Source organism: Podarcis raffonei, chromosome 13, assembly GCF_027172205.1.
Source record: "Podarcis raffonei isolate rPodRaf1 chromosome 13, rPodRaf1.pri, whole genome shotgun sequence".
NCBI lineage: Eukaryota > Metazoa > Chordata > Lepidosauria > Squamata > Lacertidae > Podarcis > Podarcis raffonei.
Genome location: NC_070614.1, coordinates 26,654,074 through 26,679,555, shown reverse-complemented (window position 1 = coordinate 26,679,555; position 25,482 = coordinate 26,654,074). Strand labels below are relative to the sequence as shown.

Below are 25,482 nucleotides of genomic sequence, written 5' to 3'. Positions count from 1 at the left end.
AGCAGAATCCCTAATCTATCCCGATTGTCCAATACTAGGCACACAGAGAACCCTCCTTGCCCCTCAAGTCTGCCCTGAGTACCCAGGTGGGCACAGCTGGCTGAGACAAACTTCACCCTGCTCACCCACACAAGTCTCAGTGATACAGACCACATTGGCTTCCTCACCCACAATCTAATCATGGATGAGGGAGATCTTATTCCAAGCTGACCTGGCATTCAGCAACAGCCATGTGCAGACCCAAGGGCTGGCTGACAGGACAACCACAATTCCCCAGGTTGGAGGAGGAGGGCTGGCACACAGCACCAATTGCCTGTGCCATGTGCCCCTTACCCAGCTTCCCCCACCTCCCCCACCATACCTCCCACTTTCTGAACTACTGGCAATTGCCCCCTTGCTCTCACCAGCTCCTCTCTCCCCGGCACATTTTTCAAGTGAAAACAAAACCGAACAAAATCTACACAGTCATGAATTAACACATGGCTTCCTCCAAAGAATCCTGGGTTATTATAGTTTCTTCCTCACAGTGCTACAACTCCCAGCACAATTAACAAAGTGCAGTGCCCATGATTTGTTGGGGAAAGTAATGGGTGCTTTTAATGTGTTGGATATGCCAGTCTAAGCCGACGAATGGAGACCAATATTGAATTTGCTAGTCTAAAGGTGTCTCAAGACTCTTGTTTACGTTTCGTGATATTGCATATTTAGTAATAATTCAGAACATAGCCTTTACTGCAAACACTTTATATAAGGTTAACTGAGGTTTCACTATATGTTTTGAGCGCGAATTACCCAGTGTTCCCTGCTTGCCTTCTCACCAATCAACATATACTATTTTCTAAGAGCGCCTACAGATGAATTGGTGTACGGGTGTTTTATTTTTATTTTTTTATGCTGAAAACGTCCCAATTTTTTTTTTTAAACTCCGTGGCCGTCCCCCGCCCGCCTCCACTTCACGCGCCCTTCCTCGCAGGCGGGCAACTCGCCCCTCCCCCTCCCGAGGCGCCTCTCCCTCGCCTTCCATCCTCTCCCGGTGGCGGTTGGCGCATGCGCACTTGACGGGAGGCGGCCCAGGCCATGGCGGCCGTTTAAAGGTAACCGATTGAGCCAGAACCGGAGCGGCGGGTTTTTGCGCCGAAAGGTCCCTCTCCCTCCCTCTACCGAGCCCCGTCGCCATACCAAAGTGTGACGAGACTCAAGATTCAGGCCTGACGGGAGGAGGCGGAAGGGCGGGGGGAAGGCCTAGAATTCCCGCCGCCTCCCCTTGTGAGCTCCGAGGCCCCGCATTCCCCCCTCCCACCGCCGCCGCCACCATAATTTGGAGGGACGCGAGGAAAGACTCCCTAGATAGAAGCGGGGGGGAGCCAAATCACGCGCCCGCCACCCCCACCCGCCTTCTGAAAGGAACCTTCCACCCGCCACTGTATGCTATCCCTCTTCTCTGATTTAGCGCCGAGGGAAGTTCCAATCAAGTCAGGGGGGGGCGCCGTCCCCATAATCCTATCCGTCCCCGTTCCCATTGATTTTAGCCCCCTGCAGCAAGGGCTGGGGGTGGAGGGAGACCAGAGCTCTCCCTCCCCATATCCCACCTCTCTCTTGCCCCAGAGGCTCCTGAGGAAAACACAAGCAGAGAGGTTTCGGAGGAAACCCAGTTGGCTCCCAGCTACTGTATAGGAAAAGCCTCAGGATGTACTGAGCGGTGGCGGAGACTCAGCACTCACCGGCTTGTTTTGGGGCTCCCCTCAGCTCTGGCACAGAGGACTAGGAAGCTGTTTCGGGAGTGAGCTAGCGGATAGAGAGCGCGGGGGCCCTATTCCTCTTTGGGGGCTGCATAGTTGAGAGCTGGGTTAGACAGGCCATAGAGAAGCCTCCCCCTTGGTTTTATAATTATTGCTGGAAGACTTCGCGTGTGGCGGATAGAGCCCCCCCCCATGAATGTCTTGTTTGAGGGGAACACCCCCCCCCCCGCCGACCAAAGGTTGCCAGTCTGTCCAATAATCCTAATAGAGTCCATCGAAGGATCTGAAGCATAGCCCGTCCACGTGTCCCTTTTTTATCCAGGGAGAGCGGGGAGCTGTTACTCCACAAAATCATTGCCGGGGACCCCCGAAGCACCCCTGTCACTTGCAGATTAACTCATCGGCGGCCTAGGCAGAAAACAAGTTGCTTTGCACCCAAGGGCCCTTTGTTGGGGGGGTGGCTTTTCCGCACACCCCACGACACCGGCGGCGGGGGATTCAGTAACTGAACCTGTTATCAAGGTGGAGGAGAGAGGGCCCCGTTTCTCCCTTTCCCTGTATAGCAGGGAGTGGCGCCCAGTTTCCCGCTTCCCCCATCCCAGAGTTTTGGGACTTGGGGAGGAGAAGAGAAGAACCGAGATGATCCTTGCAGCAGCTTCGGCAGCGAGAGGAGAAGGGTCGGTGAGTCAGTGAGACCGGCCGGGGGAAAGTGGTGCAGCAAGAAAAGGGGGCGATGGGTCTCGGTGGGGCGGGCGACGGCGGCGCCCCCCGAGGGGTCCAGGTGGGGGATCCGGGCCGGAGAGGGGAAGAAGAAGAGGAGGGAGGAGGCGCCGCCGCCGCCGCCGCCGCGGCAGAACCCGGAGCCTGAAGGCGCCCCTCGTCGCTATGAGATCCACCGTGTACAAAGCCACCGCGGCGGCAGCAACGACGACGACGGGGCCGGGCTTGCTGGAGCCTGGCCCGGAGGAAGAGGAGGAGCCGCCGCCGCCTCATCTCCGCCAGCCTCCGCCTCCCCCGCAGAACCAGATCCCCGTGCCGGCCCCAGCGGCGGCAGCAGCGGCGGGCCCCAAGGGCCGGGCCATCGTTCCGGCGGCTGCGGCGGCCGCGGCCCCGGGACAACAGCAGCAGGAAGGCGGCGGGGGCTGCTGCTGGGGTGGCCTGGTCCCCTCGCCGTGCCCGGTCGGCAGCACTCGGCAGGCGGGCGTGGGCGATGCCGCCGGCAGCTCCCGCCCCTCCAAGTACCAGGCGGTACTGCCCGGACACACCGCTGCTGCTGCCGCCGCCACCAGCGCCGCCGCCAAGGACTGCAAGCGAGGCGGCGGCGGCCCTCACGCCGGGCCTGGAGGGGCTCCGGCGTCACTTTCTCCCTCTCCTACGCCGCCGCCGCTACCACCGCCGCCGCCGGTTTCCGCCACGGCCGAGCCTGGACAGCCTCCTCCAGCCCCAACAGCGGTGCCGGCGGCGGCGGGAGGATCTCCGGCCTCTTCCGAGCCCGGCGGCAAGTGGAAAAGCAGCGGCTGCAGCAGCACCGGGAGCGGCGGCGGGGGAAGCAGCCTTTGGAAGAGCCCCATGGGGGCCGGCGGGGGTGCCTCCTGCCAGACGGCCTGCCTCAAGCAGATCCTGCTTCTCCAACTGGACCTTATCGAGCAGCAGCAGCAACAGTTGCAGGCCAAGGAAAAGGAGATCGAGGAACTCAAGGCCGAGAAGGACACAGTGAGTTGGGGACCGGGACAGAAGGGGTTAACGTCCATCAGGTTGGAGGGAGCGCGGGAGGCAGCAGGGATCTGACGAACGATGCGGCGCTTCAGGGGTTAATAGGTAAGCGATGGGTTGGGTGTTCGCTGGTTTTCTAAGGGTTAATGGGGAATGCATGCATGGTTGAGAGTGTTGTTAACAGTGGGAGGGGTCAATGCAAATTTCGCAGAGGCATATGGGGGCTAATCGAAGGGATGCAGGTGCTCAGTGAGTGTGATGGGGTAGGCTTAACTGTCGCTAGCAGTTTCAGGAGAAATCGGTGTATGACTTTGAAACCTGATCTGAGAAGGATTTCATGTAGATGTGTGCAGTACAGTAGATACGTTCAGTAGGAGGAGATGAATCAAGAAAAATAACAAGGAGGAGTTAGGCTTAATTAACTGGAGGTGATCAAAAGGCCCTGCAGTCCAGTCCCTATGCAGCAACACTCCTCACTGATCATTTCTCTCCAGAAGTGGGCCTGGTGAAACGTGGCCCATGTAAGGGTTAATGTGGAAAGGAATGATCCTGAAGTGACTGGGTGCTTGCATGTTGAGGGTTAATGGGTGCAAGAAATCAAATGATTTTCTAATGCTATTGGAACCGGGTCTAAAATGGTAGGGGTTAAAGGTGGAAACCAAACAAAGGTTTAGTACACACTTAAAGTGTGGAGTGTAAATGTCTATAGGCCAATAGTAGAACTGTAGTACTGGAAGGCCAATAGAAGGTGTGATTAACTCTTTAGAGTTAAAATTCAAGGACAGTTGAAGGCCCTTAGCAATTAATGGTACTAAAAAGTAGTGTGCAGCAGCCAAAGTACTAAGGTCTTGGCACCATGAGAGTCAAGAACCAGGAAGGGGTTGACAACCTAGGGGTTAAGCTGAAAGGTCTGCTTGGTAGCTTGGTTAGCTTACAGGTGGAGTTAAGGGCACTGGCACAAGGTGGGAGTAGATTTGGGAATGTTGCAGTTTTCAATGAGTTAATCAGGTTAGACTAGAGAGTGTGTGGCTCATGGGGCCCCAAGACTGGAAGAGTGCTGTGGCAACAGCAGGGTTAACTCAAAGCATCAGACATGTGCTGTGTGCTACAAATAGGGTTAATTTAAAGGGGCCCTAGCTTGGGGCTGTGGCTGCCATATTTGGGGGAAGAGGAAAGCAGCTTAAGCAAAACAATCAGCTGCAGTGTGTACCATGTGGACAGTAAGGTGGGGGGAGGTCTCTAACTGGTGTGTTTTTAAAGGAATATTTCAGGTTTGGGTTTAGCATCCCATCTCGGTTCATCTAAAAATGTTGTCAACCCCGTCTTCTTTCACAGAAGCACCAACCCACTTTTTTATTATGATTACTGCAAAATGTTTATTGTGGTGTACTCCTGCAAGGTGCTTCTTTCCACCCTTGCCCTGCCATTGTGCCCCCCTAGCCAGGGTATCCCATATCTGGCAAGGTTGTGCCAAACCCTACCGTTGAGAGTCCTTGACCCTTGCAACAAGAGCTGCTCTTACGGAGAGTGTTGCTCATGTAGAGATCACATCTGTAAGGGAGGGGATATTCAATGCGAGCATGAGGGGAGGCGATGCTGTATAGCCCCCTTATCTGTCTATGCCATAAGAGCTGAATGAGGCATAGTTTGAAGATTGGGGGAGACCCTCTGGATCAGCTGCAAATGAAGGTTAGTTGAGAGGCTTTTTTATGTCAGCTATCTGTAGCAAAAGCAGTTTAGTGCATAATGTTCATTTCTAAACTGTAGTCCCAGAAGCTGTTTAGTGTGTTTTCTTTCCCCATCCTCACATTGCCACAAAGGTCTTGTAATCCTGGCCTGTATGCATGGCACGTCTGCAGCCTAAAAATAGCCCCCTCTTCCTGGTTCCTGCAGCTGCTGCTGCAACCATTATTGTGAAGGAAAGTACCCCCCTCCACTTTTTAGGCATGATCGTCAGAGTCTGCGTATAAAATGTATGTGTGTAGCGTTGTTTCTGGTTGCAGGAAGTGGCGGCAGTTTTACTGTCTGTAACAGAAAGATGTGATCCAACACAGATAGCGTTAAAAAAAAAAACCCCATCTCCCATCAGGCCTGTGCTAAGTTAACCAATATGGAGGTGCTGGCTGCCTTCTTGCCGTCAAAGAATGTGATGATGGCAGACAGAGTACTTTGCATGCTCCTGCAAAGGCTTAAAAAAAGAAATCAAGCCCTCACATAACAAACACCCTGAAGAGCTAGAACACACACAAAACAGATAAATGCAAAGCTTGTGAGTCAAGCTGATACCAAAACTGCTTGGGTTGGTTGTTGTTGCATCTGCTGACTGCAGATTTACAAAGTACCTGCAGTGGTTCTCTCCCTCACCCCTACCAGCCCCCCCTTTCCTCTTAAGGAGTAATGCCAGAACCCCTAAGAGTGTCAGTTCAGTATTTTGGTTTCACATGTACAAATTATATGAATGCTCTTTGCTTTTTACCATCCAGAGTGATTTTAGTTTCTTATATGCTCTGTGCAGCATTAATATCTAAAATGGAGGCTTTTATAAGTCTTACTTTAAAATTGAGAGACTCTGAATCACTCGGTGCTCCTTTTAAGAATTCATTGTGCATTTTTGATGTGTTCTTTCTATTTACATTTAAACAAAAAACAAAATCCTAGTACAAAGCTACCCTCACATAACTCTTACTACAAAAGTTGTACTTAGTGTTGACGCTGAGCTCAGTGGTACAGAGAATTAAATGATGTGGATGCCTGTGTACCGGAAAGGGTACAAAGGAAAACTGAGAAGTGGGGCTATGATAGAAAGAGCTGAAGAGGATGTACTTTGTAGCCCTCCTCAGATAGGGAGCTGAGGCTAAGGAGGGTGACTTACCAAAAGCTTAATGCTGAATCCATGGCTGAGATGAGTTTGTATCAAAGTCTTCAAGCAGCAATGCTGTACCCTCCTATCATGAATAACAGCATTCTGCCATATTTTTGTGCAACTGCTTTAGGAATTAGCCAATCCTTGTTGGCTGCAGAGCTTGAGATATATGTTAATTGCAACCCTTTGAGATTTGTTCATAGTAAGTGGCTTGAGAACCATGGGGACATGATCTGCTCCCAGTTTAATGAATGTGAGCTAGGAAGAAGTAGTAAACATTATTTTGTATTTTTAGCAAGGAAGTGCGGTTCTCAGGGATATGCATACTGTATGGCATAGGCAAGTGGCACACTATACCTATGGGAGTCTAAAATATACTTAGAGAGACTGCTGCTCCACAGCTCTGAAACTATTAATATCCCAACATGTGCATATTTCTCAAGGTAGAATGTGTGTGCAGGTTGTGTTCACGTTAACAAAGGGAAACAACGTAAGCTGTACTTGCAAGGACAATTCAGATTTATTTATTTCATTATTGCCCCACCTTTCCTCATAAAGAGAATCCAGGGTGGCATACATACAAACTAACTTGATAAAATAAAATACATCAGAAAACTCAAAGACTGTAGTAAAACAGCAATACATACCAGCAGGTGGAGATTTTAAAAAAGACTCTACTGTCACCCTCACCTTTACAGGAGCACTCATTTCACCTCCAACTCGTCCTTTAAGTGATCTGGAGTGGGTACCTCAAAATTTTCTGGTGTTCGGTGTTCCCAGTGTAAATCCTCTCTGTCCATGTAGTGGAAGCAGCTACCATAGAGTTCTGTCATAATGAGGAAGTAGCTATTTTCCCTGTGGTCAACAGATGCAGCCTAACAAAGAGGTATAGAATGCCATGCAACAGTTCTGCATATCTGTCAGTAAAACAGAGTACCCTCAGTTGTCTTTAATTGAAAAAGGGTTGGATGTGTTTGGCAACCCCCACTTTAGAAAACAGTATCATGGGCAATAAACATGTCCAAATAGGTTCCAAGACTGTTGTGTTTGGAATTAAAGATCAGCACTCAATGGTAAGCATTGCAAGATTAAACAAATACTGGAACTTGCATAGAACTGTCCCGATCAGTTTGTTCCCGTCATATGCTAAAGTAAGGGTGAGGTTTAGTGATTGGAAATATGTTCAGCTGATGGACTGCTACCTTTAACATCCATATTGCACTGTTGCATTCTCAGCTCTTTGCTCGAATTGAGCGTATGGAAAGGAGGATGCAGCTGGTGAAGAAGGACAATGAACGCGAGAAACACAAGATACTTCAAGGGTACGAGACGGAGGAGAAGGTTGAGTCTGAAGTACCAGAGAAGTTGCCCATAGAATGCCAACCACCAGAACTTCTGGAGACGTCACAACCACTGCCTTTGAAGCATTTTCCATATGGGAGGAATGGGAAGGGTCACAAACGGTAAATCAGAGTTGCTGTTGCTGTATGTTTTCCTAGATTACCAGTGTGCGCACACCGTAGCCCGCTTCACCTTAAAATGCCACCACTGAGATAATAAAAGGCCATCACTGACATAATTGCATTCACTGCTTCTGTACTTATATACATCTGTATTTCCACTTGTGCCTATGTTGCAGATTTTAGACTAGCTTCAATCCTGCTCAAGTGGTTCTCACCCACAGAATTTTAGGCACTGTAATTCTGTGAAGAGGCTAAGGATGTTTAACAGAAGTTTCAACATCCTGCAAAAGTACAATTTCCAGTGTTATCTGGGGGAAGCTTCAATAATTAAACCAGGTTTCAAGCCTATTAACATTTGTAACACATAATGCTCTCAGTTACCACTATCTCTTAAGTAGCATTTTTCTTAGTGGTTTTCCATATAGGCAGAATAGTACTGGCTGTTGGCTTGCAATCTCTGTTTCTTGTTTATGCAATTCTTTAGTGTGATGCCATAATATCTGCAGCCTGGCAGAAATCACAGAATAGCACTCACCCCATTTGTCATGATCCCAAGCAGTAGTGCCTTGATGGTCATGCATAATTTGCTCTGTGATACAGCTTGGAAGCTTGTCTTGAGTCCATTTATCAATCTTTTTTAAAATAAAAAAGCAGAGACATGGGGAATCATTGATACTCCATGTCTGACATACTTTGTATTTATGTTGGTATTTTGTTGCAAACCCCCACCCCCGAAATCGGTATGATGAAGAGTGGGTTTATAAATTAAACAGTATAAACATATTTGAAATGGTTTCTGTATGCTAAACTGGTTGTCAATAGGAGCTGGTGGTTCCTTCCTCTGCAACATTTTCAGTATTTTCTTTGCTAAACCTGTCCCCTCTTATTTTTGCAGGAAGTCTGCATTTGGAAGTGCCGAGAGGAAAACTCCAGTGAAGAAGCTGGTGGCCGAATTCTCAAAAGTCAAGTGTAAAACGCCAAAGGCTTCCCCGTTGAAAGAGGAACCAAGCAGTTCATTAACTGAATCAATTAGCAGACGTGAGCTGCGAAGTCAGGAGACTCCTGAGAAAACCCGGTCATTAGCGGACACTCCACTGAAATCATTGGCCCCTCTGAGAGGATCCGGGTGCCATTCAAAAGACAAGGGTTCCTCCAGTGAAACAGAAGACTTGCCGTACCTTTCCACCACTGAAATGTACTTATGCCGGTGGCACCAGCCACCTCCTTCACCGTTGCGAGAGACTTCTCCCAAGAAGGAGGAGATTGTAGCAAGTAAGAGGCTTGCTTGTGCCTTTGTGGTGGTTGGCCTGATGTGGGTTGGAGGGGGCGTGGAACTCATTCATTTGGGGTTTTGTTTAAGAGTCTTTCGAACCCTCGAAGATAGCCAGGTTGTGGCACTCCATTTCTGAGTGATGCTGTTTTAGGTTCTGAACCTCTGGTTGGAGTACAGAAGCTTTTGAAACCCACATCGATCTAGAACAGGTGTGGGCAATGTGTGAAGAAGATCAACCACCCTGTCTAATGACCTGTGGTGACATTTCTGGAAAACCATGAAATTTGTGGCTTACCTGTGCTCATAGTGAATGCTGTAACCACCTGCTTTTGCCAGCAAGCTGCTCCGTTTCATGTCTTCTGTAATGGGGAGCGGTCTGTGTAGAAATGATAGGAAGTGTATCAGTCAACTTGTTGTCTGATGAAGACTAGATAAACTGACACAAGATGGTTCTGGGCCAGGAGATATGCAGTTGCTGGAGTAACCCAAGATATCTGGTATGGCTGGAGTGCTCCAAAATAATAATTTGGACCTCATTCTGTCTTTGTTTCCGTTGCATGGCTTATATACATTTTGGGCTGTGTTTCAAAGGAGCCCTTTTATACACAGTTAAAGCTCCACATATAGACCTGCTGATTTTGTGGTAGTTCTTGCTGCTGCAGCAGCCAGAGTCTATGAGGAAAATTGCTGTTCAGTTTTTAAATCAGCTTGCCTAGTCTACAACTAGCAGTAATCACCATAAAAAAGGGTGGGGGAGGTGGGGTGAGTAGAAATGAGAGAACGATGAAAGAAAGGACAGTTACGCATATGATTGAAATGCAAAAAAATGGCATCACTTTACAGGTTGGATCAAAAGATTGGGCCTGTAAAGTTACATCATCAAATGGGCAAAGGCAAATAGACTTGCATGTCTAGTTTTCTTATGGGGGTATTTGCTAGTCTTCTGGATTGCAATCAAAATGTTTAATGAATTTAGAAGATGAATTGCCATGTTTATGCACTAACGGTATGCTAAGAAGCCACACGATGTTTGTTTAATGCCATTTTTACTAAAAAGTCACATTCTAAAGTAAATGCTGTATGTCTAGTAGAGGGCATGAGTCAGCCAAGTGTCTTTATTTTTGCATTGAAACAGAGAACTTAAGTTCTGCGCTCTGAATCAGTTATGCAAATGTTCTTGTATTTCCTTGAAACATCACTACTTATAAGCGTCAATATAAATTAGAGGTTTGTACACTTTTTATGAAGAGCAGTGCTGGTGGTGGAAGAGGAATAGGTAAGTGATGAGCGTTGCCTATGTGACGGGAGGCCATGAAGAACAGGTATTTAGTCATAAGTGATCTGCCAAGACCCAGGTGCACAAGCTCTACCATCTTCCTTGTTCCAGTCAAAATCCTGCAAGTACAGAAGGACAGCAAGCTACCCAACCCTGTGTGTAGATGCTGCATCAATAAAATAAGACCTCCATCTCTATCCTGAGTTTGGTGCTTGGAATCCAATGTGCAGTGAATGTTGACTTGCATCTGTTTATTTATAGGCTTTTATATATTTGTTTGTGTAAGTTGCATAACTGTTTTCTTTCACCCTATCTGGCAAGGAGAGGCATGTGGTTGACAAGGTCATGGGCCAGAAAAACCTTGCAGGGGAGCGGGGCAGTAGAGGAAGGATCAAAAGAAAAGGGAGTGCTTCAGTGTTAACAGACTTTGGAGATTCCATATTTGTGAAAGTGCTGGAATTTCTTGAGTTAGAAGCCTCTAAACTCCTAAGACAGTTGCAGTTCCCAGGTTTCCTAGAGGGAAGCCATGGCGGTTAAGCTGGTTTACCTTTATAGTGCAGCCAACTGAAAAACCTTATTTGGTGTCTTGAGGTTTTAAACTTGCTGCTGTTTAACCATGAGGGCTATAACAGGCTCTCAGTAGTTAGCCTGGAACAGTGGGTGAAATGACTCCAGAATAGTATCTTACTGGGCATGTCCCCATTTCAAGAGAAGGGACTTAATCCTTTGCCCCTGCACTTCCCTACCACCAGAGTAGCAGATGGCAAGAATCTTTTGACCTTGGGCTGGTGTATGTATGTTGGGTGTGCATGCAGTAATTTTCCTGATGTGTTACATTCTCCTCAGCAAATTGCCGATTCTTTCCATAATCAGCCCTCCATATGGTTTGCTACTTCTGAGATTTAGATGGAAGAAAGAATAAAGGCAAACATGCTTGATGATAGTCTTTATTCAGTCACTTCTTAAACATACAACTCTTCTTCCTCATGTGCCATGAAGTGATTGTGAAGAATGCCTGTGGCAAAAGGATAAATGCACAGGCTGTGTTTCTCTGCTCACTTTCTTCCAGAGTAGCCATTTTGCTCTAGCATTTTTCTTTGGTGGATGAGTTTCTCTGAGCAAGATAACTCTTAACAGCAAAGAATAGGCTACCTTAAGCAGTCTCCTCCATCTCTGACGGTTGCACAATATTTATTTTCTTCTGAGATTCACATCCCACCTTCAATTGTAGAACCCAAGGTGGTGTCCATGCGGTTCCCAGAGGGTCAGCCACCCAGACACTGACCAGACCCAGATGCTGCTTAGGTTTAGCAAGATGGAGGCTTTATGTGCTTTCAGATCACATTCTGGAATTCATTTGTTGTCGTACTTGGAGGTTTCTTCGCACAGGAAAATTGCCCATTTTTATCAAACTTGAGTGGGGTCCTGGTCAACATGTATTTTACAGATACTACAAAAGGCAAGGTCTCACATCTGAGGCTTTGTTTTCATCATTTTTCTCAGCAAGCGGCCAGCTTTTTTACAAACTCTTACCAGACAGGGCTCTTTCAAATAGGGAAAACAAACTTTCTTGCACCTTTTTATTCACCATGATTCTTGTCTGGGGTGATGGAGTATGACTCTTCTTGAAGCTCCCCAACCCTAGCTATAAAGATTCCCAGTTCCTCACAATAACAATAACAATAACAATAAATAATATTTTTTTATTACTTATATCCTACCATCTGGCTGGGTTTCCCCAGCCTTGGGCAGCTTACAGAATACATAAAACCAAAGACTTGCAAGACCTCTTGGTCTGAGGTCAGTTTTCTGATGCCAATTCCCCCTGTTTTACCAGCTTGAGCCTGGGCTGAACCGAGCTGTCTTGCTGTTCTGTTTTTCTTGTATTTTTATGTTATAACAAACAAGGTACATTTCTCAGAGAAGCTGTGAAGCCATTTCCTTCTGCAGGTTGAAAGATATTTTTTTTCCTCACAGCAGATTGCAGAAACACATTCTTCTCAGCTGCTGCTTACTAAAATCCAAGTGGCTTCTGCAGAATAAATAAGAAGAGCCTCAAGGTCTAACTAGCTTTCCACACCTTCTTATGCCTTAGAGTTGCATGTTTGACCTGTTATTGCTGTCTTGTAGTATAGAGGGATTTGGAGAATGCTTCTTATAGGACCAGCCTTTATTAAGATAAGTGCCTAAAATCATAAGAATTGTTCTTCTAGTTTGGTTCAAAAGTCCACCTGGTCCAGCAACTTGTCTCCAACTGCAGCCAACCTGTTGCTACTGAGAAACTTACCAGCCAGGTATTATGAAAATAGTGCCCCTATGACATGCCTCAGTAACCTCAAGTATAATAAAGGTTTCATTCTTGGTTATCAGTGGTAACCTTTTGTCCTTCATGAATCTAAATTATTTTTAAAGTCATCTCTCCTGTGCAACATCTTTCAGCAGGGCTTAGAAGATTCTCAGCAATCCTCCAAGTAGAACTAGGGCTGTTTTAAACTCCAATTAAAGAGCTTGTTTCAGTAAACTAGGCATGGGAGACCTGTTTTTTTACTCAGCCATAGGCTCGAGTGGCTTTGATGCACAGTCAGCAGGGCAGCCTTGAAAGTAGGCTTCCTTCAGGATGCTAGTCTGAAAGACTTCCTGAGAGCTGCCATTCAACTTTGCAAGTTTGGTGGAAGATATGGTGTTGGTTTAAGAGAGCAGATGAACACAAGCTCTTGAAATAGTCGCTTGTCCTGTCACTTGTGGCAAATAACCAGCTCTAGGAAGCTTTTGTAGACTTGAGGAGAGCTAATTCTGTTCTTTCAGGCCACAGATATACTAACATGATGACTAACATAGCAATGTGTGATATTTTATGGGTTAGTAAATTCTGTGGAATTAATTGGTGAGGCTAAACGAAAGCTAGCTGATGCTAAACTCTGTTTAACTTCGTAGCAGTGAGGTTAATGTTGTCACAGATGTTCATCTCTCCACAGAAACATTTCTTTAAAATCAGCTGTTTTGACACTTCTCCTCCCTTTCTAGTTCCATCCTGGAGGGACCACATGGTAGAGCCTCTGAGAGACCTGAATACTTCAGAACTTTTAGAGGTATGTTGCTGAACAAATAGCGTTACCAGCCACCTATGAGCTTCTCCGGAAGCTGACCAACCGTCCCCTACAACTAGGAGGAAAGGCATTTTTGAAATTAGCTGACATATCCAACTTTTGCACCCCGGTAATTTGCAGGGTTTTTGCCACAAGGCAGCATGGGAATTGCATTTAGCTTGTATGCTGGGGGGGAAAAACGGGCAAAGAGGTCTTTTCACCATGGGGAAGCAACCAGTATCGTGGCTGGTTTAAATGCTTTCATCCAGGAAATGAAAAGAAAGAGGACCTTCAACAGCTGATTGAGAATCTGTGTCCCTGAAAAGGCACAGCAGATAATGTTAATGCGCTCTCTCTCTCTCTCTCTGTGTGTGTGTGTGTGTGTGTGTGTGTGTGTTAATTTTTCCATTTATTAAACCCTTCACAGAACTTGGATGACAGCGTCTTCTCCAAACGGCATGCAAAGTTGGAATTGGATGAGAAGAGGAGGAAAAGGTGAGAGAATATCATTTACTAGTTTATTTAGTGCTTAATTTCCAAGGTTAATTTCTAAGTAGTTTGCAAGTATAAAACCAATTACAAAAGATATAAACACAACAAAACAATTTCCTCAAAACATCCACAATGAAATAAACATGCATAGTTAAAATGTACAATAAAACCAGCCCATTACAATATCTGAATTGCCTGGTTTCACTTGTAGTCTTTACACTGCATTTTGAGGGCTTTTGGGATGGGAGATAACAGTTATGTCGTGGAAGGGGTGTGCAGTAAGAGATTTGTTGATTCTCTTGTTGTAATAGCACTGTTTGGCCTTCTCCCCCCTCAGCTGTCATCTGGGGGCGGCTATTCCATCCGACTGCCTTAGTGGGAGAGATAGGAAGCAGTGTTCCTTTCATCAGCTTTCTGGAGGCCTAGCTCCATCAGACACCTGCCCTTGAACTGTGCCAGCTGGCTAATACAGGAACAGCTGCTTAGAAATTGGTGCCTGATTGTTGATTTTGATTTTCCTCTCCCCTCCCTGTCCCTTTTCTCTTGAGTTTTGTGTTTTTTAGACTGTCAGCCAATGGGTAGGGACTGTCTTGTTTTTGATTGTATGTAAACTGCTCTGGAAGCCCCCTCCCCCCCCCTTTTTTTGCCAGAGAGCAGAATAAAATCCTCTAAATACAAGGAATTGACATAACTCATTGAAATGTGTAGGCAGTCAGTTTGAGCACAAAGCACCTTTCCACACTAGTTGTAGTTAGCCTATGGAACTCCAGGCCACAGGATATTCTGCCAGTTTGCTTTAAAAAAGAAAAAGAAAAAAAGATTAGAATAGTGGAAGATAGTTTGCTGCTATCCATAATCAAAACGTCTTCAAGTACAAGTTTAAAACACCTTGTTTTTCTCCTTTCTCTTCTCCCTTCCCTAGGTGGGATATTCAGCGTATCCGGGAGCAAAGAATTTTGCAGCGACTACAACTCAGAATGTATAAAAAGAAAGGAATTCAGGAATCTGAGCCTGAAGTTACCTCATTTTTCCCAGAGTCAGATGATGGTGAGTGGCTTTAAATATGGTATTGCAGGTGTCCTTTTCTCCCACCTGCAAAAGCTTGATTGAGAAGGGTTGGCAGAACCCTGTTGTAAAAGTAGAAATCCAAAATGTGAGTGGCTATTGCAATTAGATAGTTTACCTTCTCTTCTCTTTTCATCCTAGTTGAAAGCTTGCTGATCACCCCTTACTTGCCTGTTGTAGCATTTGGCCGACCGTTACCAAAATTAAACCCACAGTAAGTATACCCATATGCTTACATTAAAGGCGAAAATATTTTATGGAAATGGGTGGACTTAAATTGTGGGCTTCTTGTCTGAGGGGGTGATCTTGTTTCTGCCTTACATGATACAGTGTTTCGCTATTTATAGACAAACTTTGATTTCACAGTGATTACAACAGTGATTTCACAGTTTTGCAACAGAGTGAGCACTAAAAAGACTATGATTTGCAATCTGCATATTATGAGGTTTATGGTATTCATGGAACATGTTAAACACACTCCAGCAGGGTTGCCTATTTTCAGACCCAGAAACTCATCCAGGGTACCAGTCACAAAATGGCTGCCAGGGCGTGGCATCACACAAAATGGCTGCTACATCTAAAAGGGGGAAGACCACAAAATGGTGTGGGTATGCCTCTTTAACACTTCTACTCTTAAATTTTATGCTGGATCTTACCAGCCTTTAGGCTAAAAATGATTTTACTGGTCATACTTCTTTGTTCTGTGCACTCTTGCTGAAATCTTTAGAACCATGGCTTTGTAATATTCTATCCCTTAAGACTGCAGAAGTCAGGTACTGAAAATATGTTGATAAAATGTGACAGTTATTTCACTGGATGGCTGATAGAAACTCATTTTCATGGTATTTTTTCAGTAGTCCTGCTTTTCTAATTCCATTCCCAAGTTCAGCTCAAGGCTTTTTCACTTCTTGACACGTTTAGTAGTAATAATTTAAAAAGAATGCTACACATGAAGAACAACATTTCAGGAACTGTTGTTCAGTCTTTTATATTATTTAAAATACTATGCAAAATATGTGCAGTTTGGCTACTCTGTGGCTTACACTTATTTCCAGTGTGTCTATAAATGTCCGACACGTGCTTATTGCCAGCTCCTCACATAGGACTAGAAACTTGACCTGCCAGATCTTTCTGTTCACCATAATTAACTGTTTTCCATGGGCCACTTTGTTCAACAGGAATTTTGAACTGCCGTGGCTGGATGAGCGAAGCCGTTGCCGGCTGGAGATGCAGAAGAAACAGACTCCTCACCGGACATGCAGAAAATAGGCATGTCCAACTAGGAGAAAACTCTGCCTTGATGGTAGGCTTGTGCTATTTGCAGCAAATGGCAGAGAACCTATATGTTCTGTCATGTCACTCTTTCCCCGTGATGTATATTCTTGTTTACTATAAATAATTTTTATGCTCACATATAGTTTTATTTTCTCCCCACCCCCACCCCCATGAACTTCTTCACTGGTTTTCCATTTTTTCCTTTGTCTGGCAGAAAGTACTGGAGGCTTGTGTTGGGACAGCAAGGTTGGCAGCTTACAATGCACTTCAGTTTATCTCTATTGGATAATTAACAGCCATTTAAAAACTGAAAGGTGGACAAGCATTAAAAAAAATACAATGAAACTCTTCTCATTTGTAAGTTCTCGAGCATGCAAAGCCCACCCCTGCTTTTACAAACTAATAAAGCCTTTTGAAATATTTAGCCTGCTGGTTAACGACCTTGAACATTTGTGTGGGTGGGAGACACATTACCCATTAATATATATTGGACAAACATTGATGTTTTTTCTTGTCCTGGTGCTTGTAATTGCTGTTCTAAAAAGGCTCCGCATATGGTTCTATACATTTCCTCCCACCTCGTTTGGTTTTTCATGTTCTACTGTTACGATATGGCTAGTTAATATATTTTCAATGGGTATAAACAACCCTTGTTCATGCCTTCTGCTTCTGATTACAGGACAGCAGGTTATTAAAACTTGACATTTTATTACTTATAGTAAAGGGCTCCATACCTTGACAGCTATGTCACACTCTTAGTTCTGTTGGAACAGTTAGGTATAAACCAGGGTTGACAGTGCAATGTCAGATTGTCTCCAGACTTTTCCTGGTTTGTTTTACCAGCAGGCTCTTTATTTCTTAGTTTTCTTCTGTTATATACAGTGTGGCTAAATTGTAGGCTATTTTTATATATAAAAGAAACAAAATTTTGCACAATTCTAGTTTCTTATTGGAAATTCTCAGTGGCAGTGCTGCCAGATTTGCTAATAAATGAGGCATGGAGAATTGAGTAGATCCTGACCCGTGACACTGCCAAGCGGCACAAATGGCATCTCAAAAATAGTCCACCCCAGCTTCACCAAAAATCCCAGACTTTGCCTCTTACCTGGTATATGATGGAAGGACTTTGTTGCTTAGCAACCACCATGTGCTTCCATCCCGAGATCCAGCAAAGCAACTGCTACTGGAGGGAAGGGCAGCAATGAGAGAGGCAAAAGGATTTTATCCTCTTGCCATACATAAGTGATTAATCCCCCCAATACCTCTTGAAAACAATGGTTTCCCCCCCCGCCTGAAGTCCATTGCAACATAAGTTTATATGTATCTTAGGGAAGGTTAAAGTCTGTTAGAGAAGTGGTTGTGCCTGTATTCTTCACTACAGCAACTCCCATTTGTTTACATTGAGTTAAATCAAAGTAACAGCTGAACCCTTGTGTCTCTTTGAAGCTTGTTTCGCATCTTTTAAGTAAGATTCCAGCTCATGAAGATGAAACATTCATCCTCTCCAGAGAACAGGGAATTCCTTTATAATTCCACATGCTCATCTGCCTGATCCATGCAATTGCAGGAAGCTGCCTGGGTGTGTGTGCATATGCACACATGCTTAGATGAGCAGTGAAGCTGCCTTTTACTTCTTTGCATTGAATGAAACTTCTGTATAAATAGAAAGAAAGCTCTGGGTCTCAGTTTCATTGCTTGTTGCAGATCCCAGTGCAGGATGATATCCAATGCTTATCTAACACATTTGTTTTTCTATCACATCTTTCAAATACTTCTAGTAGTTGCTGTTCCACTTCTGGGTTACGTTCCCTGGGAATTCAGAAGGATACCTCCCCCCCCCCTCAGAGTAGCACGCTCAATGTGAACATAGTTAAAGAGGTCATAAGTGTGGTTTAAACTTCAAAATGAGAAAAACAGATCCTGTCTTTTGCCAAGTAATCCGTGTAGTTGAGGTAGTGCACAATGCTTGCCTAATTTTATTTTAAATAAGGCTGTATTTGAATCTTTTGCTCTCTTTTAGCATGCCAGCATGCATCCTTATTTTTATTTCTTTTTTGCACCCTGCAGTTACAAGCCTGGATGTAAAATAAAAAAAAAAAGAAAGCCTCAAGTATAGGCTTCTTGAAGGCACTGATTTCAGACTTGATCCTGCCAACACTTGGGCCTACTTTCTGCTCTCAAGTAAGCACAAGCAGTTTGCAAGATTGTGTCTTAGGTCTATATCCCATTGGGGGAGGGGATAACTGCTTTTGCTTAGCCCAGAAAACATCTATTATCAGAAGTGCCACAGTGTGTGTTTCTGAAATACAACAGCAAAATATTCCCTAGTCAATAGTGTGCTGGTTTACAAGAAGAATCCCACTTATATAATAACATATGCAATTTAGATCTAAGAGGATGGGTAGGTGTGTGGAAGTAGGTAGGGGTTGTACAAAGCATTTGCAGTGGATGTTAGTTGGGAGTGGAGGGAATAGCCTTCCCTATAGGGGATACAGCACTGTGAAATTTGTATTTGCCCTTGCAAATTAGATCTGATACTTGGTTTAGGACAAAACATTACTTTTAACCAAGCTTATGGTAGTTCAAAAAAAAAAAAGTGTCTGTAATCCCTTTGTTTTCTGCCCTTTGACATGTGGTTGTCTGCAAATGCATCCTTTTTGATACCATTTTAAATATGTAAAATCAGTTGTCTTGTAAATATCTTATAAAGGAAAAAAAGTTTGTAAATACCAAATTTGTGGCTGTTAATGTTTGGGGTTTTTGTTTTTTAAAAACTTTTTGCTTCAGTTCATTTAGGTTTAACAGTGTTAACAGGGAGTATTAAGAGAAATTCTGCTTGTATGTTTAAACAAAATTGAAACAAATCTTTTTTTTTTTTACAATAAAATGGAAATAATATTGATGCTTTTGTCATGCATTATGCATTGTTTAATGGATTGGGTAAAACTTTTGAGTGTCAGAATCTGCCTTTATGGTCACATTCTGTTATATACTAGAAGCAGAAAGGGAAATACATGCCTTATAGCCCAGTCTTATGCACATTTACTTGGAAATACATCTCACTGACTGCAGTAAGACATACTCCCAAGTGAGTGTGTATGAGACTTCAGCCCTTTCTTGTTCAGTGCCAGCTCAGTCCAGTGTGCAGCTGCTGTGAAAAAGATGAATTCTGTATTATTGAGAAAGGGATTAGAGATAAAACGTGCCAATGCTGTAATGCTGTTATACAAATCTCTTGTAAGATCTCACTTGGAATAACTGGGTACAGTTCTGGTTGCCTCGCCTCAAAATGGATATTGTAGAGCTGGAGAATGTTCAGAAAAAGATGACCCAAATGATCAAGGAGATGGAGCAACTCTCGTATGAGGAAAAAGTTACAGCATTTGGGCTTTTAGTTTAGGGAAAAAAGGTGAGTAAGGGAATATATGATAGAGATGTATAACTTGATGTGTAGTGTCAAGGAAATTTTTCTTCCTCATAATCCTAGAGCCATCCAGTGAAGTTGAATGGTGGATGATTCAGAAAAGAAAAGAGAGTACTATGGAATTTGTGCCCAGAAGATGCAGTGGTGGCTTTTAACGAGGATTAGGCAACTTAATGGATGATAAGGCTATGTTCTGCCTCCACCGTAGGAGAAACTGAATGTCAGTTGTTTAGGAAGGACAGTTGGGAAGAGTGTTGTATGCTCAGCTTTCCCTTGGGTTGGCCGCTGTGAAAACAGGATGCTTGACTAGATGACCCTTGATAGAAAAAGAACTTGCACGTCCATGAGCTAGTTGGAGCAATTTGATTTGCTGTAAACCAACTTCAGACGTACAGTTCGCTGTTAGGTGTATGCAGACTGTATCCTAAACTGGCAGGTATTGGGTAGAAAGATGTTTGAACAGTGGGATGAAAAGGCAACAAAATGCAAGGCATAGCAGTAGACCTGTCACTCTCTCATATAGAGTCAAAGTATATACAAAAGTAGCTCCTGGGGGCGGTGCTGTATTCTTACAATACTATACTGTTTTAAGTAGCTTTGGGTTGCCCTGGGCATTATAAAGCAACTAACACATTTTAATAATAATAATAATAATATAATATATGCCCAGCACATTTTAACACTTATGAGCAGGACAGTAATTTCCCCAAACGGGAGAAGTGCAGCTTTTTTTTGTATATGTCAATGGGAATGCCCTAAACTGCTTTATATGGGTGTGCTCTTTTCTGAAGTCTTCGTTGGAAGTATGATTATTTTTTGAGATCAGATGCAGTTCCTTGGAGAATGTAATGTTTGTTTTTATTTGGGCAACTGCTACCCCACCCATCAGCACGACTGCTCCCAGGGTGGCTAACAAAGCATGGAAACAATTAAAATCAAATCAAACATAACAAAAGTGAAAATAAAGATCAAAAGGCCTGTTAAAAACAAAAAACAAATCTGGTGCCAAAAAACACGAGAGTTGGCTTTAAGCTAGCCTCTCTGAGGAAATCATTTTAAAAGAAAAACCTCTTGTAGATACAGTACCTCAAAATGGATGACATTAATGGATGCATAGCTTCAATATTCTTAGGTCGATTTTCGTATGTTGTCAATGTTAAATGTCAGAATTGTCTCCCCCAACTTCCTTGTGTAAATACTGACCTGTTTGCCCCTTCTGCTGTTTACCTAGGGCAATGCTAGTATTGGTGGAGGATATGGAGGGGGCTGAGCTTCCATTGCTGTTATGGCTAGTTTAGTTTGCCTTGTAATGGGGTGGGGGGTGGCAGAACTCCAGAATCCGTAGTCGGCGGCTATATTTTATTAGGGCAACCAAAAGTGCAAGTAAGTGTGACAAGCTTTCGCGTTCTCCAGAACCTTTCATCAGGGCAGTTGCTACACAATGTGCCAGGTGGTGAAGATTTTATTTTTTCTGAAGTACAAAAAAAAAAAGCAAAACACTGCGGATTGTTTCGAAGCTTGTTTCTGGGTCTTGCACCTTCTTTCCGAGCCCACCCTAACCTTGCCTTAACTGGTCTTGCATCATTCCCCTCCCCACCCCACCCTGCTATAGACTCGTCGCTTTATTCCCTTAGGTCCCCTGTACAACGCCTTGCCACAACCGCTTTACCACTGCAGGGAGAAAGGGATGACGTCACCGTCGCAATGGGAAAACGTAATGGCAGAAGAAGCGCCGTTTCTGGCGGATTACGACCCCCCTCTTTTTTTTTAATGCAGCAGCCCGCGAGGGCATGGAGCACGTGATGCTGTTGCTGGGCTGTCCTCTCCGCTCGCCACTGGAGAGCCGCCTGCTGGTGACGTCGCCTTCCGCGGCCCCTTGATTGGGCGCGAATTTTCTTCCCCTCTTAAAACCCCTTCCCCTCTTTTTTTTTTTGTTCCTTTCCCGCCGCCGCTTCGACCGCAAAGGAGCCTGGGTAGCTCGGGTGGGAGTGGGGGAAGCGCAGAGCAGCGCGAGCATGTCGCTCTGCATGTCGGGAGCCGCAGTCCTTCCGCGGCCTCGCGCCTCCCCTCGCTTTCCCGTCATTCCCTTTGCGCCGCTGCTGCCGCCGCCTACTTCCCCCTCATAAACGTTTCGCTTCTTATTTCTTTCTCGGCTACTGTTAAGATGGCGGACCGTCGGAGGCAGCGCGCCTCGCAGGACAGCAGCGAGGACGAGGAGTCCGACTCGCCGCCCGGCAGCGCGGCCCCTTCCCCGCGGGGCGCCCACCGCTCTGGCCTGGCCGTGGCGGGAGGGGGCGGCGGCGGCGGCGCTGCTGTTGACGCCGTGAGCGCGGAGGCGCCGGTGACGGTGGGAGGCAGCCCCGCCGACTCGGAGTGTGTGAGTGTGGAAGGGAGCCTGGTGGGAAGAGGAAAAAGGGGGCAGGGGCGGGGAGAGAAGCTGCTTGGAGTTTCTCCTCTGGCTGCACCCGGCTCTTCTCGGGGCCCGCTTTCACCGCGGGCCTCGACCCCGGAACTACCGGCGACATTAAAGCAGAAACGGCAGTGTACCTTGGTTGTTGGTTTTTAAAAAAATCTTAACGTTTGCCGTTGAGCAGCCTTAACTTGTATCCGGTTATCCTACGCTCAAACGATGTGGTTTTTGGAAAAACCTTAGTTATCTCCTCCGTTTCGGGGTTGTTGTTTTTTTAAATCGTTATGTAAAGATTTTTTTAATGCCTCCCTTAGTTACAAAAGTGTTTCCGAGCACATTTAGTCGGATTTTTCCTCAGCAAGCTAGTTCTTGGGTATCTTTGGCCAGGATTCAAGAATTTGGAGGCCAAAGGATGTGCTTATCAGTCAAGCCTCAGTCCCGGTTATCTTTGTGGTTTTCCTTATTGGAACTTAAAACTGTTAGTTGTGTCTATGAGATGAGAATGTACACTGTCTTCCCTCGGTCTGTAGTCATATTTTTAGAACCTGAGTATTTTTAGAACCTCTTCTCCCCCCACTAGCCTTTTCAAAGACCAGGGTGTCATCAACCACTTTTGTTTCTTGGAGTAACATTAATGTTAAGTGTGACATTTGAGGTTTTTAGCTAACAAGCTCCGATAGTCTTGGTAAGCAAACTTTGCTGTGATATTTTGAAAGCTATAAAAACAACAATATGGTGATTGAAGCTGCTAAGGTTATTGCTCCATTTGCAAAGTAATGGTGGGGGTGGTGTCCAAACGGAGATAAAACTGAAGAGTTTGAAGCAGACAGCATTTGAAAGAGGGCTTTTAGGAATTAAGACACACCCTTTGCTGGATGGCCACATTAGGATTTACAGATGGCATGCACTTGGTTTTATTGCATTGGCTGCTTGTTTCATAGATCCACCAGGTCTTTTGACTAATTTATTTTGTTCGTACTGAAATACCAGATTGGTTCTCTGTTCTGATTCTGTTTTCCCCTGAATTAAGGTGGAATCAACAACTAACAGCTGCAGTCTTGTTGTCATAGTGCAATGAAATAGTATGTATCCAGTGTGCTAAAATGTTGTACAGAGATTCCAAGCTTGGAATACCTGGTTTAGATTGCCAGTTGGGACACATCTACTGTGGTTGGGTGGGAATTGCACATCCTTCTGGATAGCATTTAGCAGCTGCCATGTTTTTCGTTTGCTTTCCTGACTCCCTTGTTCTTTTGAAGGTATGGCTTTCAAAGTTTGAAGCAGACCACCTCTGTAAGAAGACCTAAATGGTTGTGCGGGGAGACACAAGAAATAAAGAACAATAGAAAGAGGGTAGCATCATGTAACATGATCAAGCCTGAAAACATGAATGAGTAAAGGAAGTAGGCTTAGTAAGCAGAAATTGTAGGTCCCAACATGTTCCCCACATTAACAGCCCTTCCTTGGGGCTCTTTCTCTTTGCAAAGGAAGTTGTTGACAGTCTGTTGTCTGTAATACAGTGGACCTTGGTTCTTGAAGGGCTTAGTTGTCAAACAAATCAGCTTCCAAATGTCGCAAACCCGGAAGTAAGTGTTCTGGTTTGCAAACGTTTTTCGGAAGCTGAACGTCTGAAGCGACTTCCACTTGAGCGCAGGAAGGTCCTGCAGCCAATCAAAAGCTGCGCCTTGGTTTTTGAATGGTTTCAGGAGTCAAACGGACTACCGGAACGGATTAAGTTTGAGAACCAAGGTACCACTGTGGGCTTGTCCTTGCTTTCTAAAGGTGTGCTCACACCACACAATTCTTTTCCCAGCAGAGTAGGGAAAGGGCACCTTTCTGCCTCTGGAGAATGCCCTGCTCTTCTTCTCAGCAGGTGCAGCATCTGCATGCATAAGTTGCAGCGGAAGAGCTATTTCTCTTGCCTGTCCAGTTGAGACACAAACCCAATTTTTTATTTATGAGATCGGTTGGTAGGCAGGGTTCCGGCTTGTTGCTAAACTGAGCCCTCCTGCAGTCTGTGTTTTGAGATCGTGCAGTACATCCATGAGAAGTGAGTCCCTCTTTAAATGAGAAAATCACATTCCCATAGCCAAATCTGACCAAATAAGTGACTCCTTCAGAGATTTGGTGTGTAAAGCACTAGCTTTTTCCAGACAACATCTGAAGAAAATACGTCCTAAAGAACCCTATGTAGCTGTTATTGTTAACACAAGCAATAAAAGGAAAAGAGGTGGATTAAAGCAAAAAGAAAAATAGAATTGGGCCAAGAGAAACAACATTTTCTGAGGCTGCATAAATGTAATGTATTTAAGTGTACTGGATCTTGGCTACTAGCTACATCCCCCACCTGGCAAGACCCACATAAAATAACTGAACAGTATTGTTGCTGCTGTTTGCTTATATGATAGAGAATGTTGCAGTTTCATTAAAATATTCAGTTTTGTGTTCCTTCATCACCTAGAGTTCTTAACATATGTGTATTGCAATAAGCATTTTCATTTGTGTTCTTATTGAGGGTTATGCTGTTTTTCTTTATGGTAATATTTCTTTCTCTTAAAACAGGAAAGTGAAGACGGCATAGAAGGAGATGGTAAGTGATGTTCTCTCTTTTAGTTTGAGTGATTGTGAATGGTGAGGCGTAGTGTAGATTTGGTCAGGGAATATTCTTAGAATTAATGCTTATTGTAATAGCATTTTTTAAAACAACCAAGCAGCACACACATTTTCTTTTAAAAAAAAATCAAGTTGTAATTCTACAAGGAAGATGTTCCAGACACAAGCCCTTATGCTTATGGTACTTTGGCCTGTAGGTAAATTCAGACATCTTTTGTTAGAAATGGACCTCATCATAGATGAATGGGTGGTAAGGTTTTCTACCAGAGTTTTGTTTGGCTGTTTGTATTAATGAAAACACAGTGTGATGTTTTTTCTTCCATACATTTTAATGGCTTGGATATCTTATCAAGTGGTAAGACTTCCCCACATTTACCACTTGATAAAATGGTTTTCTGTATTTGTAATCTATGACATTTGTCATTGACTGAGGAGTGCATTCCATTTCCTCTACACACCAAGCTTATAGAATGTGGCCAGAGCTGCCTTATTAAAGAACAGCTCAAGGGTTCCCATATCCACCATCACTTTGTGAACATGAGTGGACAGTGAAAATTCCCCTGCTTCACTGGCCACAGACTCTGTGGCAGTGTGAAGGAGCCATATATATATATATATATATATATATATATATATATATATATACACACACACACACACACACACACACACACACCGTATTTTTCGCTCTATAAGACGCACCAGACCACAAGACGCACCTAGTTTTTGGAGGAGGAAAACATGGAAAGAAAAAATATTCTGAATCTTAGAAGCCAGAACAGCAAGAGGG

At 44.6% G+C, this 25,482-nt stretch overlaps 2 protein-coding genes across 7 annotated transcripts in view; both read left to right on the top strand.

The window, feature by feature from the left end:
• The first annotated feature begins 1,809 nt into the window (after nucleotides 1–1,809).
• MSL1 (MSL complex subunit 1) lies at nucleotides 1,810–24,660 on the top strand. Of its 4 annotated transcripts, none has more exons than XM_053363283.1 (9): nucleotides 1,810–3,452; nucleotides 7,552–7,778; nucleotides 8,674–9,050; nucleotides 13,352–13,416; nucleotides 13,841–13,908; nucleotides 14,828–14,952; nucleotides 15,112–15,184; nucleotides 16,149–16,273; nucleotides 24,642–24,660. In XM_053363283.1, the coding sequence occupies exons 1-8, from the start codon at nucleotides 2,625–2,627 to the stop codon at nucleotides 16,237–16,239; spliced, it is 1,854 nt and encodes a 617-aa protein (XP_053219258.1). In that variant the 5' UTR covers nucleotides 1,810–2,624; the 3' UTR covers nucleotides 16,240–16,273; nucleotides 24,642–24,660. The 4 variants fall into 4 exon arrangements, with proteins under 4 accessions (XP_053219258.1, XP_053219256.1, XP_053219257.1 ...); XM_053363281.1 differs by lacking the exon at nucleotides 24,642–24,660 and adding an exon at nucleotides 19,488–19,645; XM_053363282.1 differs by lacking the exon at nucleotides 24,642–24,660 and adding an exon at nucleotides 18,313–19,147.
• CASC3 (CASC3 exon junction complex subunit) overlaps nucleotides 21,834–25,482 on the top strand; it is an 18,750-nt gene continuing 15,101 nt past the window's right edge. For all 3 annotated transcript variants that reach the window (XM_053363277.1, XM_053363276.1, XM_053363278.1), the window contains exons 1-2: nucleotides 21,834–22,046; nucleotides 24,642–24,669. In XM_053363277.1, coding sequence (XP_053219252.1) covers nucleotides 21,834–22,046; nucleotides 24,642–24,669 — 241 coding nt within the window. The remainder of the gene's footprint in view (nucleotides 22,047–24,641; nucleotides 24,670–25,482) is intronic.

What these genes read in the sequence shown, in the direction of transcription:
- MSL1 (XM_053363283.1), top strand. Translation starts at nt 2,625, where the DNA reads ATGAGATCCACCGTGTACAAAGCCACCGCGGCGGCAGCAACGACGACG. An exon ending in ATACTTCAGAACTTTTAGAG is followed by an intron (nt 13,417 to 13,840) that starts GTATGTTGCTGA and finishes AACCCTTCACAG; the next exon opens with AACTTGGATGACAGCGTCTT. An exon ending in TTTCCCAGAGTCAGATGATG is followed by an intron (nt 14,953 to 15,111) that starts GTGAGTGGCTTT and finishes TTTTCATCCTAG; the next exon opens with TTGAAAGCTTGCTGATCACC.